Source organism: Gopherus flavomarginatus, chromosome 2 (genome assembly GCF_025201925.1).
Source record: "Gopherus flavomarginatus isolate rGopFla2 chromosome 2, rGopFla2.mat.asm, whole genome shotgun sequence".
NCBI classification, from domain to species: domain Eukaryota; kingdom Metazoa; phylum Chordata; order Testudines; family Testudinidae; genus Gopherus; species Gopherus flavomarginatus.
In genome coordinates, this window is record NC_066618.1 from 266,061,103 (window position 1) to 266,079,808 (window position 18,706).

The 18,706-nt window shown below is 36.1% G+C and overlaps 1 protein-coding gene across 3 annotated transcripts in view; it reads left to right on the forward strand.

Moving 5' to 3' along the window:
- Positions 1-831: 831 nt before the first annotated feature.
- ZFPM2 (zinc finger protein, FOG family member 2) overlaps positions 832-18,706 on the forward strand; it is a 482,727-nt gene continuing 464,852 nt past the window's right edge. For all 3 annotated transcript variants that reach the window (XM_050940635.1, XM_050940638.1, XM_050940636.1), the window contains exon 1: positions 832-1,475. In XM_050940635.1, coding sequence (XP_050796592.1) covers positions 1,436-1,475 — 40 coding nt within the window. In that variant the 5' untranslated portion in view covers positions 832-1,435. The remainder of the gene's footprint in view (positions 1,476-18,706) is intronic.

Sequence of the window (18,706 nt, forward strand, 5' to 3'; positions counted from 1 at the left end):
CAGCTCCGGTGGGCCTCCCGAAGGCATGCCACCAAAGCCCCGAGACCAGCGGACCCTCCGAAGGCATGCTGCCTAAGGCTGGCTGCCTGCCGGCAACCGGCAGAGCGCCCCCCGCAGCATGCCACCCCAAGCACGCACTTGGCATGCTGGGGCCTGGAGCCGCCCCTGACCAACGATCGTCCAATTAGAGAACAGAAACAATATCACCTACGTGATCAGTCAGATATGCAGATAATTAATACCGCGGAGCAAATACACAACCTTCAGAATGAACCACAGGCTAAAATTTGCTTGCAGAAACTATCAGTTGAACAATTGTGAATAATAAACACATCTGTTGAAAAACAGGTCCTGGTTGTGGGTAATTCAAGAACAGCGAAAAAGGCTAAACTTATTTGGTAAACTCCTCCCAACGAAGAGTATGAGCAGCTGTACTTTGCACTAACACCTGTGTACCTGTGGGGCAGGCTCTGATGCAGTTTGTTCAGGGCCCATCAGTAACTGATTACCGCCTGGTGGACCAGTCAGCCGGCAAGTGCTTTTTCTTCTTGTCTCAGTGCCCACACATGCACGCACCTACCCTGTGCCCCTGGAGATATGTGCAGGGGAATGCCCGGCTCCAGCTTCCCCGTGGAAAACCCTGGGTGAGGCGCACGCACTGTCCAGGGAGCGCCAGTGCACATCCCGGGGAGCATCCGCTTCAGCCCAGCCCCTGGGGCGCCCTGGCCGACGGGGCTTTAGCAGAAGTGAAGTGTTCGGCGGGGCGGGGCGGGAGACGTAACCGGTCCCCAAAGCGCAGCGGGCGCCTGTGGTCTGAGGGAACGGCGCGTGTCTAGTCTCACCTCAGCGTGCAGGAGCTCGGTGCCCAGCTCGTGTTTTCCCTGTTGGGGAGGGGGACGAAGGGAGCCGACCCCTTCCCCTACGGAGGGCAGAGAGCAGCTCCCACGATTGAAGCCTCCCGCGCCCCGGAGGCTGCTGTTTGCAGGCGGACCTGTCTGTGGAAGCCGCCAGTGTCCGTCAACCCCGACGGACAAACTCCCACCCCCCACCTCCGCCAGCCTTGGAAAGCCCCTCCCTCGCCCCCTCCTCCCCTGCCACCTCCCGCAGCCCGTCAGTCAGAGCCGAGCGCGGCTCCGAGAGCGACAACGGCGGCGGCACCGCACAGCAACGGCGGGGAGAGCGAGCGCCCCCCTCCCTCCCTGCTTCCCCCACCCCCGCCTTCCTCCTCCTCCTCCTCCTCGCTCCCCTCAGCCTCGCTGCCTCTCACTCGCCCGAGCTCCCTCGGTCCCGGTCCCTCGCTCGCCCTCGCCCTTCTCATTTGACTGCGCCTGGCGAGGCGTCCAGCGGCTCCTCCATGAGCCCCGGCGCCTGATCTGTCACCCCAGCCCGCAGCCCTCTCCTCCCGCACGTGGAGCCAGGCAGGAGGAGCGGCAGCATGTCCCGAAGGAAACAGAGCAAACCCAGGCAGATCAAACGTAAGTTTCCTGAGGGGGGCTCCCTCTGACAGACTTTTATTTCTGGCCTTCCGGGGAGAGGGCAGAGTCCCGGGTATGGGCGGAAGGGTTAAACTTCGCCAAAGAGGCTTGAGGGTAGAGCGGGAAGGGCAGGGATGAAAGAAAAGCTCCTTTGATGTAGTCCGAGCAGCTCCCTCACTACCGAGCACCTACTCCTGCCTCACCCTTCCCCTTAAAACTCCCTCACTCAGTCTAGGAACCAGACCACTTCTGTATGCTAAAGTTGAGCTAATTTAGGAGACCAGTGCGAACTAGTTTACAAGTAAGTATGCGAGGGATCAAGTACAGCTGGGGGGTGGGTGGGGAATCCATGCCAGGCTAAGGCTGCCGAAATCCCAGAGCATCGCGAAGAAACAGAAAGTGCGTGTAAGAAAAGTTCCAGCAGTAGGGAAAGGATCCTCCGAGCTGCACAACTCAATAGTAACCGTCTCTGGGCAGTGCTGATTTAGTCATCTTTCGGGGCTCTTCCTCGCGTCGCTTAGGTTTGAATTATGCAAAGCTTTGCACCTCCCTGTAAGATTTGATTTGCATAAAAAAAACATTTGCAGATAGTCGCCTTTGTTGTTTTCGGAAGTGCAACACTTTTGAAGGGGAAATGTTTTTGTTTTGGTTAGAAACCAGGTGTATTGGTGGGTCGTAGTCAAAAATCTTCTCCCTAATAGTATCCGTAGTTCACTTTTCCTGCCTGGGACACACATGAGCTGTGATCTCAACTTCGTAAACTTTTCTGTGCTTCAGATTATTCAAACGAACAATCCTAACGGTCGGTACTCGAAGAAGTGCAAAGGCGTTTCAGAACAGATACAATAAACTATTTTGTTTTAAAATCAGCACCACTGAGCTGATACAACTTCATTGATGTCTGTATCCTAGAACTACTTTAAAACTAACCATCATGTGACTTGGAGAGGATCATTTAATAGCATTTTTCTCATTGATTTCTGACTTCAAAATGCGTATGACTAGCTCAGTTCTGGTGCAGTTTTTAAATTGATGAATTGGTTTAGCAAACAAGAAAATGAGCTGCAGGTTGAAAAAAGATTGATCACTGTAAAACCTTTGGACTGTGTTGGTAGGACATCCCTGCTTAGTAGAAATTACTTTTTAACTATCTTTTAATTTAGAAAATAAAATAGCAGCATGTTCCTGATTAAGTTTTATGTTTACTAAAGTTAGTATATAATAATAAATGATTGCAACTTTTATGTTTTGTAAAGCATTTTAAATCCTTCATTTTTCAAGGAACTTTTTAATTACTTTGGGTTTTGATATTCTTAAATAAACATGTTATTTGCTTTTAAACCTATACATTTTTATCTAATATACATTAATCTATTAGTGTAGTTAATATTATAAAACAGTATATGATATGGGATATGATTATAAAAGTTATTAGTTGGAAAAGCTTTCTAGTGCATGACTGGTGTCTTGACTGTTTATGAATTATCAACATTACTGATTGTATGGCACAAAGACTGTCTGATTCTATTTTTTGCATACTTTATATTCCCAATTAGCTAGGTTACTTTTGGTAATGTCCACTTCATAATGGCAGATAAATGCTTGGATACAAATTAAGGATTATATACTTCTGATATAGGTCACAAAGCATTTTTATGGCTTCCCTATATGGCATTATTAAATGTTAACCCAAATGCTTTTGTTTTTTTAAAAAGTGACATCTAATGGTTTGTGTACATGAATGTATATAAATATATAAGAATAAATATAAACACACTTAACATATATGTGGAAATGGGTAGATTACACTGTACATTTGTGTGTGTCGTCTGATTTTTAAGAACTTTATTTTTCCATTAAAGTTATCATGCAAATTAGACTGTAATTTTGTATTGTCAGAAGTGAAACAAGATCATCAGAGTTGGAGGACACATTATATTCATAGCACTTCCTGCTGATGGCTTTTGGGGTTGTGTGTTCCTTAGCTAGTTTTAAAGTAATTTTTGTTCAGGCCAATCAGGCAATGTCCTGTACAGAGATTTCGATTAGTATTTGACCAACCATAAGTAATGTTTTCTCAGACTTTGAGAAGTTTATTCTGATAAGAAGCATCCTTTATGAAAATGTGTTTTTGAGATTTTATTATTCAAGCAATATAGTATTTTAGACATAATATTTTGAAGTTAACTTTTCTTCTGCGGATATTGGAACACAAAAAATGGAGTTGAAAATGCTGACCATAAGAATTATCAGTAAAAATAATGGAATCACTAATGACAAGTCTAGACCACCTCTTTTAAGTTTGAAAACTCTTCAATTTGCAATAAAACTACATTTTGCTGATAAAGCATGCACAATTTAGAATCTCTATGACAAGTAAAAAGTCAGCTTACACTAGAAACTCTGAAGACAGAGGACAAAAAAGGTTGTTGGGCACAGTTTTTTTCTTTTACTGCACACAGTTTCCTGCTATCTAAAATTGTGATTTATGCAGTATTTTAATATTTTGCTTATTCTTTCCCCTTGGGTGCTCTCTGGGCAGCGATAAAAAGGCGACGCTGAAAGAGCACCATTAATTTGCTCTGATGACTGGCCAGATAAAGGGAGATAATGGGAAAGATAAGCGGAGAAGATATACCATCAGAAACCCGATTATTACCATTAAAATTCCAGCCCAGCAATCTGCAGAAGCCTGATAATTCCTTCTCCGTTTCCACCACTTTGGATGATAAGGCAAAAAATAGTCACTCAGTGCTCCTTGATTAGACTGCCTGGGTTTCCTGATAATACTGTGATAAATTATGTATTTTGCCCCCATGTTTTGTCCCAAAAATTCAGATTTTTTTTTCTTTTCCAGGCCTATATTTTTCACCCCCCTCTAAAAAAAACCCTCTTTCAGAAGCTATTATTGTAATACTAGTTTGATAAAAAGCACTGATAGGATAGGAGGTGTTTTGTATGGAAGCCCCATATCAATGTTATCAGCCCATCTCACTGCACCAGCTGCTAGCTGTTGTTGTTTTTAGCCTTATCACCTCCTGCCAATATGCCAATAAATTGCCCAGATTGTTCTCCATTCTGTGGCTGTGCTGCAAAATTTATGACAGAAATGATGATTTTTTTACTAATGCATTTCTTTATGATTAGCAAATGTGTTGTGTCTGCATTTTTATTGTTATTTTCTTGTTCTTCATGCAGTTGACTGTGGTCTAGTAATGTGTTTACTGACCTGTATGTCCCCAACTTCAGTCACACTTAAGTACAGTGGTTTATGGATTGGGGGAGGGGTGTTGGCCGATTCATTTTTTTTCAAATGAAGCTCTGTTACCTAAATACTTGACTAAAATTCTTAAAGAACTTTTACAAAGACAGTCTTCTCTGAGATATTAATGGAATAGTTTCTCATACAACTTTTGGTTTGGTTTTTAATTTGTTTAGTATAGCATAAAGATTGTTAGGTACAGCCAGATTGTGGGAAAATATGGCAAAGTGTTTATGAAACCTGGGTTACGAAGAAAAAGAATTCTCATGAACAGTCAAGTTGAAAATTAAATATGCCACATAAATGTTTTGAAAGTAAAATGCTTCTTGTCAGGAAAAGTCTGGTTAGCAATTCACCATATCAGGCTTTCCTGAAGAAGTTTGAATTGATTTACAATGAAGAAATTGTCTGTACAGTATTTGAGGTCTTATTCCAAGCTATTTCATATACTTTATGCAATGTATGAAAATTATAAGGAGAGAACTCTGACACTGGATTATTTTAAGTCCTCCCCTGTTTTATTGCACTGTTTCCTACCATACATACTATGAGCTTTTTAAAAATGTTGGTTTAAAATTAGCCATTTTTTATAATGTGGATGGTAGTATTGTTTAAAATATTATTATCTTTAATTTTAACCTAATGTGGATTGTATAACATTAACAAGAGACATGGTTCTTTTCTGAACTGTCTTTTCAATTTCTGTTGTTTTTTTTTTTAGTAGGGTACTAGATATTTCAGGTATCCAGTGAAAATGTCCATTATATAATTAGTTACTAAGACCATTAGCAAAGGAAGAATGAGAGAGAATCTGTGTTTTAGTATATTGATGGCTTTTTCACCATGCTAAGTTAAATATCTTTTGCATATTTCACCTGCCATATACTCAAACAAGTTTCTCTCTCTCTCTCAAACAAAACCACCACTGACTGTCTTTTGATCTTAAGGAAATTGTTGTTTTAAAGCAGCAAGTACAAGGACTGCCCTCTGTTTAAAAATGTTGCTATAAAAGTATGTTTCCCACAGCAGATACATGATCAACGTTTTATATTTGTGACATATCTTTTTATTTGCCTTTAGGACAAAGTAATGACTAGCGTAGTTCAGCAGTTAAACATTTACAGAATTAAATCTGCAATATTGTAGTGCAAAATAAAATACATCATTTACATAGTTATGTTTGGAAGTTTTTATAAATCAAAACAACAATGCATGCAATAGTATTTATTTATGAAAATGGATAATTATACAGCTTTAGTTGTTTTTTCAGAAGCTGACTACATATGAGAAGACTAAAATGTTTTATTTTGTTTAGCTATTTGGAAATGTGTAGAAAAAGCTACTGATTAGAAGTTCATAAATCATTCAGTAGAGTTTTCTAAGTTTAAATAGAGGCAGTAATACAGACACAAATACACCAGTGTTCAGATGCAGTAGGCTTGTTTGTAAGCATTTGAGTTTAGAAGTGGAATTCAGAAGTGAAATTCTCTTTCTGAATAAAATTGCAAAGTAAAATAAAATATTACCTTTCGATATCTTTAAGGGGCTCACTGTCTAAAAATAGAATGGTAAAAATGTGTTAGAATCCTCACCACTTTAAAAATAGACTTTTTTTAATTTAATGAGAGAGTTTAACTTTGTACTCGTCTTTAAATCATTCTGTAGCATCATAAAGGTGCTCCAGATGTTTCAATTCAATTATAGCAGAGCTCTAGGTAAGCAACTGCCTATATCCTTTGAGTATGAAACTATGATGGCGATTTTTAAGTTTTTGTAAGACAGAGTACCAGTTCCTTGCAAACTATTGATCTTTATGTTGCAAGATATATATAGCATATGTTAATACAGAATATATGTTTGCAGTCATGTATTAAAGACATATAAATGTGATATAATTCAACTGTGAGAGAAAGTAATGCAATTAGATAATTTGCGCCTAATTTTTCGTCTCTACTAATTCATACTTTTGTTAGATGTGTAATAGGTAATGCTAAGATTCATGCAGAATTCTGTGTAATGAAGTGAGGAGAAAAGAACACCATCCATCAGTAGTACCAGTTATTTCCCATTAAACATAAAGTATACTTTATCAATAGTACAAAGATAGCTTGCTAATGAAGAAACTTGGTGTATTGTGTTTTAAAAGAAAAAGGCTTGATTCTTTTAAATGAAGAATGTTGTGTTTCTAGTTTTGAAAAGAAAAAACATAGATATGGAAGTTTTCTGATGGGGACCTCAAATTGTGTTTACAACTCAAATTAAGGTTAAGTGGAATTACTGTAAAACAAATACGTAGTTGCAGTTACTATAAATAGAGCATGTTTTTTAAAAAAAATGGGCAATGCCAGTATTGCTCTTTGGTTTGGATAGGTCTTCCTGGAAGGACTTCTGTTCCACACTAGTGGCTTTCACCTGTATATTTTTATTATTTTTCCCTATTCAACTGAGAAAATAAACAGATTCCCCTCTTGAAAAATGTACATAGAAAATTGTAACTTAAAATCTTATAACCTTTATCTTACTTTCTGAAGAATATAGTCTGTTTAGATTTTCTGTAAGTCTTACACTGTATTCTTGAAGGAACGTTTTTTTATAGGTCATATTAAAGGTATCAGTATATAGCATTTTGAATAATTTATATTGTAATTGTTGAAGTTCATTATTTATTTTGGATATAGGAGAAAATATACAATTAAATTGGTGGGTTTGAATGCGGAATTACTCTGCTCAAGAAAGGGACATAGCTCTTTGAAGGTATTAGCATAAAGACAGCGTATTTGTTTATTATGTTTCAAAATCCGCCACTAGTATCTCTGCCACAGGTAACAATTGACTTTTCAGGCTTCAAGTTAATAGCCTTGTCTCTTGCTTGTAGGGATCAATATTAGTATTAATTAATCACCATTATCAGCCCTAGAATCTGGTTCTATTTGTTGTTACATCAGCAAAATATCAATATAGAAAGTGGACTCTCTGATCGTCATGGCAACTTCATCTCTTGGGTCAAAGAAAGTTTATCTTATCTGTGCATGGAGAGTGGCAAACTGTTTAGGGATCTAGTTTGAACTCTAAGAACATTGATTTAGTTTTTGTTTGTGAATAGAGGCTGAATTCCAATCACAAGGGATAGTAAGATTTAAATATTAATGCCCAAAGGCTTGTCTGAGAGGGTGGCATACCATTACTGCCAGATTGTCTTTTTGATATGACATAAAGGTAGAGAAGGAGAGTTGTGTAGTCAGGATTATTTAAAACTCAATCATTTGTGCATTTGACAAATATATTTTAAATGAAAGTATGATAATTGTATTGCATTTACATGGCAATATTACTTCTTGCATGTGATCCCACAGTCGGGGATTCCTCCACTTATGCAGAGATCAGTACAGAGTTAGCTCAGGAATGTGTGGGATGGGGAAATATCTTATTATTTATTCCCTGGTAAGAGATTAAAACAAACAAAAAAATGGCTGAGAAGACTAGGAGGGTTGATTTCATTGCTGTTTACTCCTGAAATAATGACAAGCACACAAAAATCAGGGGCAATCTGAATACTACAGCCTAATCAGTTATAATTACCCTTGGAGACTGATGAACTGATAAAAGTATTTCATGAGGCTGTAATGACAAAATAGTACTGCTATTGTTTTATTGTACACCATACAGTGTTAATAGATCACTTTCAAATGTCCATGTCTTTGTCTGAGGAATCAGATTTAAGAATTTTGAATATCTATTATATGCTGGGCAGTTTTAAAGACATGAAAATCATAATATATGTAGTCTTGGCTGAAGTATAAACACACTTTCTATACTAATTATTCTTAAATGTGTATGTGTATTCAGGTGTATGCTGTCTATAGTGTCTTAATACATGTATTTTAAGCATAGATTCAAGGTGTCAGTGCTATAAGTACCAAGTCATTATGCAGATAGTTTTTTCTAATTTTATTTTCCTGAAGGTGAGGAATAACAAAGTTTCCATGTCATATCAAAGAGTGAAGCTGCCAATCTATAATATACTCATTTGGGAACACCAAAATATACTCAAGCTACTTTAATATACATGCAGTAGCAAAGAGGAGTTCTTGTGGAAAAAAATATTAGCATAATACTTACACTGTAAAAGGAATCACTTCTTGGTATTGACAGCTCTCATTGATTATTTAGTTTTATCTAATGCTTTGAAAGGGTAATGCCATCATGCATTGGTAACAATTCCAGATGGTTGTCACAGTAGATGTTTCCTTGTAAGGGATTTAGTCTATTGTAAAGCAAACATACAATATGTAATTTTGAGTTATATGTACAGTGCTTTGAACTACTCTATTTGGTTTAGGGATATTTACTAAAAAGATGATTTTTTTAATAAGTTAACAGTTTTAAAAATCAGCAAAAAATGCCCCTCCTATCTTCCTGTTAGATATATATTGAATGAACTCTGTTGTGGTTATGGATCCATCTTCTCCTTATTTTGCAGTTGGTCCAGACTTTCCATGTTGAGAGTAAAGGTTACACAGGTTGCCGTCCTTTCTTACTATTGTCATCTTTTATTCTGAAGAGTCATATAGCATTTCTAAATATGCGGAAGTAGGGAGACTGTATCTTTATTAGTAATCCTGTACACAGCTTTGCACATGAAAGTTGCTATGTCTTTTATGTTAATGCAGTTAGTCAAGAAGAAAAATATTTTTGGACATATTCTCTCTTTAATTACACCCAAGTAATCCCATCATTGCAAGTGTGTAAATAAAGGTGGAGTGTGGCCCCAAACTTTCATATTATTGAATTACCAGTTGATAGTTTTATAGAGCTTCCTCTTTTAAAATAAGGGAACATTAAATGAATAAATCTCCAATGTGAATACAACTAGTAATGAAATATCTAGACTAACACCGGATTAGCGGTGAGTTATTTGAATTTTTTCTTCATAAATTCTTCTAATACATTATTTGCTGCACTCACAGAGATGAGTTAGAGTGATGTTACTTTGTACTACCAGACAACTAGACTTACAGCTTTCAGCCTGTGATTAGCTGATATAATTATGTGTCAAAGGCTGATTTTAGTGTACTTAGTCTTTTTACCTAAAAAGAAAAGAAAAGAAAACACACACAAAAAATGCAGTGTAATAAAATACTGCATCACTTTCAAAGGTATTTATTTTGGTTTCCTCTATGTCTAACCTTTTCTGAAATTGACAGTATTATTCTAATTATAAACCTTAAAGAATAGGTCTTGCAGACGCTTATGTATGTTCTTAACTTCATGAACATGAATAGTCCTATTCACTACAATGCACATTGTAGTACATAAGTGTTCACAGGATTGGGGCCTAAATAACACATGCAGTGATATATGTTAAGGAGTTCAGAGTTTGGTGCTTACAAAATTCATTGAAAACAATGAGGAGCTTGCTTGAATAAAGTGCTTTCCAATGTACACACATGATTTTCATGGCACAGATTTTCTCTTTCTGTCACAAGTGTCATGCTTTACAGCCTTTATTTTTCATAGTTGAGGTATGCTTTTTATGTGACAAAATTATATGGAGAAATTTTATATTGCCTTTTAAGAGCATATTGGCATTTATTATAGAAATGTGAATTTTAACGAGAGTAAAATGAATTACAGAGTACAGTACTGTACACTTTATAGGCCAAAGTATAATAGAAAAAATATTTACAAATATTTATTGTAAAGAATATATTTTGAAATTCAATAAACTTGTAAATACTTTCTTTAAAATACATGGAGATGTTTATTTAGGAAGAGAGGAAATTTTCTCGGGAGTGATTTTAATCTCACTTATGCTGGTGTAACTCTACTGGCTTCAATGGAGTTACTCCTGATTTACACCTTTGTAAATGAGTTCAGAATGAGGACTCTACAACTTTATATTTGACTTCTGTTCCATTGGAGGGGAGGGAAAAACAAAGTTTAAAGATTAATGTTTACATTAATGTAATAGCATCAAAAAAGTGTACTCGCTTTGCAGTTCTTTAGCTTCATGTGATAATGTAAATATTCTTTCAGGTTTATTGAGTCCTAGTATTTAATTTTTATTTCCAGACTTTTAATTCAGGCTTTATATTAAGCAGCTATGCAAATTGCTACTCTGAAACATTTTTGGGGACTTAAACTAGGTCATATGTGTACACAGGTACTTTTTACAGCATTTCACAAAGGCAGTGAGGCACCTAAAATTGATATACTATCAAACAAGATCCTGATCCTATAGTCATTGAGGTAAGCTGCAAAATTCCTATGGCACAGGACAAATCCAAAACTACAAAAGAGTTTAAAAAGCAATTTCCCCCTTTTACTTCTCCCCTCCTCCATCAAAATATTCAACTAACAAATGTAGAGAAATAAACTTCCAATTTTTCTTGGCAACTGGAATACTTTTATTTTGAAAACTCTAAATTGGGTTGATATTATGAACATTTTTTCAGTTAACTGTACTTTGGCCCCTTTGTCCAGTTTATTCAAGTTGAGATGGATACTCTGAATGCTTCTTGTAGCAGTTTGTGGTGGTGTTTTGTGTGCCCTTACTCATGTCAATAACCGGTATTTACATAGCAGTCCTATTTGAATGGGATTGTTTATATGAGTAAGGATAGATTATCCAAGAGAGTAAGGGTTACAGGATTAGGCTCTTGGTTTGAAAATAACTTTAATTTACAAACAAGACTTAATGTTTTATCAAGGTTTTATTTTTTTATTTAGAAAGCTCTCTTTGATAGTTATTCCAGAACAGGTATGGAATTTCAGTGAGCGCTGACCAATTTGAGTATTGAGAGAAACCTCATATGTTTGAGAGTTATTTTGAAAATCTATTAGTTAGTTGCTAAAAATATAAGTCCATTCCTTAATAATGTGCATCTTGGACAAACAGGCGCATATTTTGTCATCAAGTTGCTTAAGCTTCTGAAGTCAGGGCTACAACTGGGTCAGATGATAAGATGAGCACAACAGAAAAACGAAGAGCGCCTCTGATAAAAACGGATTGATTGATGTCTGGCTTCCCCACCATCACAAGCAGTTGACAGTTAGTTTGGGATCAGATGATTTGGCTTTTGCGATAGAAGATGGGGCCTACTAGGCAAGTCTGAAGGACAAAAAGGTCGGTTTCTGTGTAGTGTCAGGCAAGGCTGGGCTGCCAAAGGGTGGAGCATTGGATTATGTTCTTTAGTTCTATGACTTAACTTTTCATGGTCCATTGAAAGGTGAAATAATCTGGTCAATGCCAGTACAGGTAAAAAGGATGGGGGAAGAAACCCACCCTAAACTTACTAAAACAGTGAATTTACAGTAAAAAAATATTATTTTTAATTGTAATATTTACTTACAACTCAAGTTATTTACATAGTTTATAAGCTTTCTGATAGAGAACACTCCTTACTTTATATCTAGCACTGGGGCTGCAATAAAGGAAATTCTCTTATATAAGTACAGTAAAGGAATATAATGTAATATAGAAAAAACCTGGGTCTTAGCTTTTGATACACTTACCCATGTTCAGTGGGCTATTATGTACTATATATCTTTGACAAGATAAAAAAGTTAATTACTATAGTACACTTTTAAAATTTTAATAAAAAAAGTAAAATGTAATTTCTGTGAATTAACAAGGGAATACTATCATTGATACTTTACGACAGCACTAAGAACTACGAATTTCATAGGCTAAATATATAATTTCTACGCAGAACACATTACAATTAACATTCAAAGTGTAATAGGCACAATAGAAAAACTGGGAACATGAAAATCTTAGTAACTTTCAAAATTTAAAGGTTTTCTCAATGTTAACCAAGAAAATTTGTACCACTCTCTCACAACTGGAATCGGGACAGCTTGGATTTGAATTTAGATTTTGGACAGTTTGATACTCTCTTGAAATCCTTTATGGTGTGTTGCTTTTCTTTGAGTTTTAAGGGTCAGATCTCCAAAGGACAGTTGGGTCTCAGCTAATGCTGCTGGCTTAATATCAGTAAGATGAATTCTGCAAGGTGCTGTATTGCTGATAGTATAACTGGAATGCAATATGAAAGAACCCGTAGTATAATGTGGAGTGCTACCATAATAAGTGATCATTGTAAGTGAACTGGTGATCATTTGAACTGTGATTCAAGAAAGGTTGTTTTTAATTTAAAGATTACTGTTTAATCTGTAGGGACCCGATTCATTTTAAAAAAAAAAAAGGCTTCTGTAGGAATTTCACAATGTTATCATGGATCTTTTTGCACAGGAGTTGAAGTATATGTTGGGTGCATGATTCAAAAACTAACGTTCAGGACGTACAGAAATGTGTGAGTAGAGATTTTAGGCAGGACTACAGTAGTGTGTAAGAGCATCCTCCATGTTTGTCAAGAGAATGACAGATAACATTAGAATCTGGGTTTCTGTGGATTTTTATACACTGTTCTGGTGTTTCCTACAGCAACATTACAAACAGTGGTCAGAAGCAAATTTTTACAGACCATACATACTTGCAGGTATGTTACAGATTCATAAGTATGTTTATCTGAATATGTTGTACAATAAAGTAATTCGACTGTCATACAGTAAATCAGTTGCTGTTGTAAATATATCTTTTTCTTTAATTATTTCAAAAATAATTATATACTTCATAAATCTTATCGAGGGACTTTTTTTTTTCTTTCTTGAAAGCATGTTTTTCATATCTGACTAGGGAGAGTGCCCTGCTTACTTTGCCTCTGTTAGAGTTGTACACCTCTAGGGTGTGTAATTGAGAGTCATCTAATTATACACAGAGGAAAATCAGGGTTGACGAGTTTTAAAAAAAAAAGTCATGCAGCCAAAATAATCAAGATCAGCATTCTTATAAATGGAAAGTAACAATCAGCTACTTAGACCAACTAGACTGTGTAATTTTATGATTAGTTTTACAGCTTAGGAAATCTCATTTAAGTGGGAGTGTACGTTGAGGATGTTATAACTGGACTGATTAGCCTAACATTCACTTGACGTTCTTTGACTGTTAGATTAGAAGTTTTCACTGTCAAGAAAGAAGAACATTGGACTTCAGGTAAAGAATGTTTGTGACAAAGCTTTTGGGAGGTTTTTCCCCCATAGGAGTGATTATCAGTCATAAAATTATCTTGGGAGGTATAATAGCTCCTGCAGTGTAGAACAAAGGTGAAAACAAACACTGAATATTTGGGGTCTTATTCTTTTCTCACTTACACTGGTGTAAATTAAGATTAACTCTACTGAAGTCAGTAGCATTATATCAGTGTAAAACTGGTGTAATAAAGGAATCAGACCCTCTGTGCCCTCATTCACCATTTTTGGGAAATTAAAGCCCATTTGTACACTTTCAAATATTTCTTGCAAGAATGCATAGTAATTTTTGGTACAATTAGAGTATTTCAAATACATGGCTTAAATTCAGTTTTGGCTTAGTGCTCAGTTAAAAATAAAAACTATTTTATATTCGCACAAGTGGTCCTAGACTTTTCCAAAGTGTTTTCTGTCCTTTATGGTGCTGAATTATATATGCATTCAATTGTGTTAGTATTTAGGGGTGTTAACTCAGTTTTTCAAGATAACTGCTGCTATCTAAGCACATATTTATTATTAAAATATTTATTTATTAAAACAGTAACGTTGAAAATTTTTTTACAGTCAATTTGGTGGCCTCTATCCAGTTCCCAATGGACAGATGTTCATATTGCAAAAATACTACTGTGCAGATGGCGCTATCTGGCATCTTTCTTTAGTCTTCACTTTTATTATCATTCTCATATTGAAAGGCAAACAAATTATGGTTCCTAAATAGACTTAAGAACTTTTCATAAATATTCTTGAATTACCACCAGTTTCTAGTGCATCCTTATAATAGATAACGTTAGAGAGAATTTTCGGGTTCAGAATAAACAGATTGATAATCTATCAATATAGTAATAGAGGATATAGATATAAATGGGGAAACTTTAGGTCTAGTTTTTTTTAAAGTGATCCATAATTTTGAGTGCTTTCATTTCTGGAGGCCCGTAATTAGATTCCTAGAGCCTAATTTTATGAGGTTGTAGCTCCAATTGAAGTCAGTTGAAACTCTGGCTATAAATGTCATAATCAAGGCAACACAGCTAATCTGTGGCTCAACTAGGAATAGAACTCAGATGTTTTGATGCCCATTCTTATGGTTTAGCCACAATGTGATCCTTCTCTCTTTCAAAAAGACTCTCAAATATTTGTTGTAAAGGAATTATATCTCTTGGATTTTAATGTCTGGTCAAAATAGCCCATCTGTAGTTAGTAAGTTTCTCTCTTTCACTACTAAAACACTTACTGATATATTTCACTGTAGCTCAGGCTCTTATTTTAAAGTAAGATCACAAATAGAGGGATGTTGCCGTCTACAGTGGTAGCTCTATATTTTCAACATATGCAATATCTGTTTTATTAACCTTCTATTAAACGATGTGGAGTTTGGTCTTGGAAATAGTCTGTGTCTTAAATTTCAGTGTTGTGCTATTTTAGGTTCTGTCATACAAAGATAAGTTTCTCTCTTTCAGGTTTTTATCCTAAATTCTGAAATTTTGATCTGGTTTGCCAGAAACAGTTCATCTTTCATACAAATCAGATATTTTACATACTGAGTGATTTTAAGATGTCTGTCATATATTTATCCAGATTATTATATCAAATCAGATTTTCCTTTTGTTGAAACATTTGGCCCTGAGCCAAATATGTTGCTCTTTTTTACACTATTGAGGATGCTGTGTCCTTGAAATTAATCCAATAATTTCTTCTCTATAACTGGCTTAAATTGTATATTGGAGTTGAAAGCAGTGGTGGGAGTAAAAATGTAAACCCACAAAGAAAACATACATGTAATAGAAAAATGAAGGCCTTAATTTATAAATATTGCTATTCACCTTTTTACTCATAGAAGTGATACATAGCATGACTGCAACTGAAGCATTTTTATTTTCTTTGAATTAACTTTAAAAGGAATGAACACATATATGAAATAGAATTGGCATGAAGGGAAAGTTGTACAAAGAAATAGATGATGACATTTGCTCTGAACCTCTTGAAAAATGCAGTTTAGAGTTTAATAAAAATAAAATGTGTTTATAAGAGCCGAGTTCTCACACAGCAGAAGGCTTTCATGAGAGCTGGTCGAATTATTCACTGAATAAATTTCTCAAGAAATTTAACCTATTTTTTTGTCTGTGAATTAGACACAAATAGGTCCTGAGGATTATGACTTTGCTTGTCATTTGTGCAAACAAATTTTGTGAATTGAGTATTTTGAGCTATTCACAGTTTGTGAGCTATTAAGTATATTTGGTCACTTAAGTTACGAGGTAATTTTATGTTTCATGACTGGATGATTTAAACAGTATTAAACAGTATGAATGCCTGAACAAATCACTGGCCGTTTGATCCCCTCACAGAGAGAGAAAGTAATAGAGAGGAAAGACAGGAGAGAGAAAGAATAGGAGATCAATGGACAGGAAATTCTAGGATATCTTAATACTTTTCCTTTTCTCTCTCTAACAAGAAACAACATTATGTTTGTACCCCAAATCTAAAATTGCACGGGTAGAAAAAGATATTAACCATATTTATTGACGATTAGCAGATTTTACATTCAAGTTTCTTTTGACACTTGTACAGAAAATCACTGCAGTTGTGTTCAAAGTGGTATTAGCAAAGGTTGCAGTCATCTACAGTGTCATTGTCTCTTATTTGATTAATTATCTCAGTTCCAGGGCTCTGGCCAGAGGGTTTGAGGAGCTTCTGTTTTAAGTGTTCTCCAGTCCATGTAAAACAATACATTATATATTTGCCAAATATGTGGACTGATTAATTGATCTCCAGTTTGTCACGCTACTACGAACTATTCACTATAGTAATTTTAAGCATACTCAATGGTAAAGTATTGTACATGATAAAAAGTCATACATTTGTAATGTAGTGCATTATATTGTTGGTAATTATTGTTTGGATACATACCTTTATCTGATCATATGTTTCTTCATAGCTCCCTGTTGTATGGGATAGTGGAACTCTGCACGATAAATGAAAGGACGTGCTTTAAAAATACCAGGAGTTATATGTGTATGTCCCCACACAGTGAGAGGAGAACTTGTCCCAACATCTGTGAAAATTTTACAAGTTATATTACATACAGTAGTGGTGTGATCCTTTACTCTTTCAAGGCCACTTCTGTTTGTTTATTTTTCTTTTTTGTTTTAAACATCAGCGGGAGGGTTATATATCCTCTGCCTATGGAGCAATCACCATCCTAGTATGTACACACGGAGTTTGGTTTTTGTATTGTATTTCTTTGTTTTGGTTAGCTTTCGTTGTGAAATGTGTGTGGGCATGGGTGTGTGTTTGTGTGTTTCCCCCTTAGTATTTGGTTGATAATAACAATGATACGTAGCTCTTGTATAGCACATTTCCTGAAGTGGATCAAAAAGCCCGTTTACAAAGGAGCTCGCTATCTATCATCTTGCTGATGAGGAAACAGAGACACAGAGAGGATAAGTGACTTGCTCAAGGTCACCCAGGAGCTCAGTGGCAGACCTGGGAAATAGGAACCAGGTCTTCTGGATCCCATTCCCAACTACTGTAGAGGCAACCCATAGTACTGTATATTTACTGACCGTACCAGCTATTTTTGGTATATTACTGATATTTTTTTGCTTGTGAAAATGGTGCTTTATTAAGAAGTAGGAAAGCAAGATCTCTGTCCTTTGGACCATATAATCATAACAGAGGATAGCCAAAATCAGGAAAATATAAACCTTTAACTTTTGGACAAAACACTGTGCTGCAAGACCCTTTAGGACAGGTTATTAGGACTGCAGCATTAATGTTACCTGGTACAGTGGATACAGAAACAGAAGCCTTATATTTCCCTTCAAGGATTGGGACCCTATTTTGTAATTTCTCTTTAGTTGTACAATGCAAGATGTACATTGGGTTTAATTTTCTAAGTAATTTATTACATCCTTTTCTTAGAAAAATATTTTCAGTAGCAAAACTTGCACTTGTGAAGGCCATGATTTCACTCTGTGTTTTGTTACTAGTGGTAATTCACCTGGATTTTGTAGGGCCAGCTGTTGGTGAAGGGATTCTCCTTTGATAACGAATAACAAGTGATACTTGAGCTATATCCATTTCGTCTTGAAAGATGACTTGCAAAGAAAAAATGGGGTTGTACCCTTTTTTTAGCTTGTTAGTGATTTATGAAAAAGGTCTAAAAGATGGTGGTAGTTTTTTTCTTATATAGTTTATTTTTTCTTCCTGTTTGATGTTACTTTACAGCAGAAATTCAGGTCTGGACTACCCTAGAACTCTGTGGACAAATGGAGAATTGTGATGTCACAAAAGTTTGGTAGCATAAGGAGAGCAATTGCTAGGGGAAAGGGTTCTTTAGACTTCTGTATAGGACTGGTGTGAATTGGTATGGATTTATACTGATTTATACCTGCTGAGGTTTTTCTGAAGGATTTGTTTAACACCTATTTAACTTTGTTAATGATTCAACATCTCTGCCCATTAAAGTAAGGGTTGAGGTAGCTCTTAAACTGCATCTGAAACTCTCAAGAAATCTTTCTGCAAAACTAAGAGAGATCAGTTTGACATTCCTGATAGTCTCAGGTAACAAACAAGCAGGTAAAAAAAATGTCCAGGCCCTCTTTGTACAACATAAAGAAGCAAAAAACACACAACCCAATTTTTAAAAAGTCCGTTCAGGTCACCTTTAGTACATTTAGAAGTCAGTAATAAGTTTTATTGAAATCAGAGTGAATTCTCCAAATACACTTTAATAGGCTTGAATTGAGACTTTGAAAAGGTCAGAGCAGAATGCAGGAGGTTAAAATGCTGAACAATGACCTGAACAGAGAGTTGTTGTGTCTCTGGATCCCAGACATACTTTATTAGGACAACCCAGCTGGTTTGCTATTTCTATCTC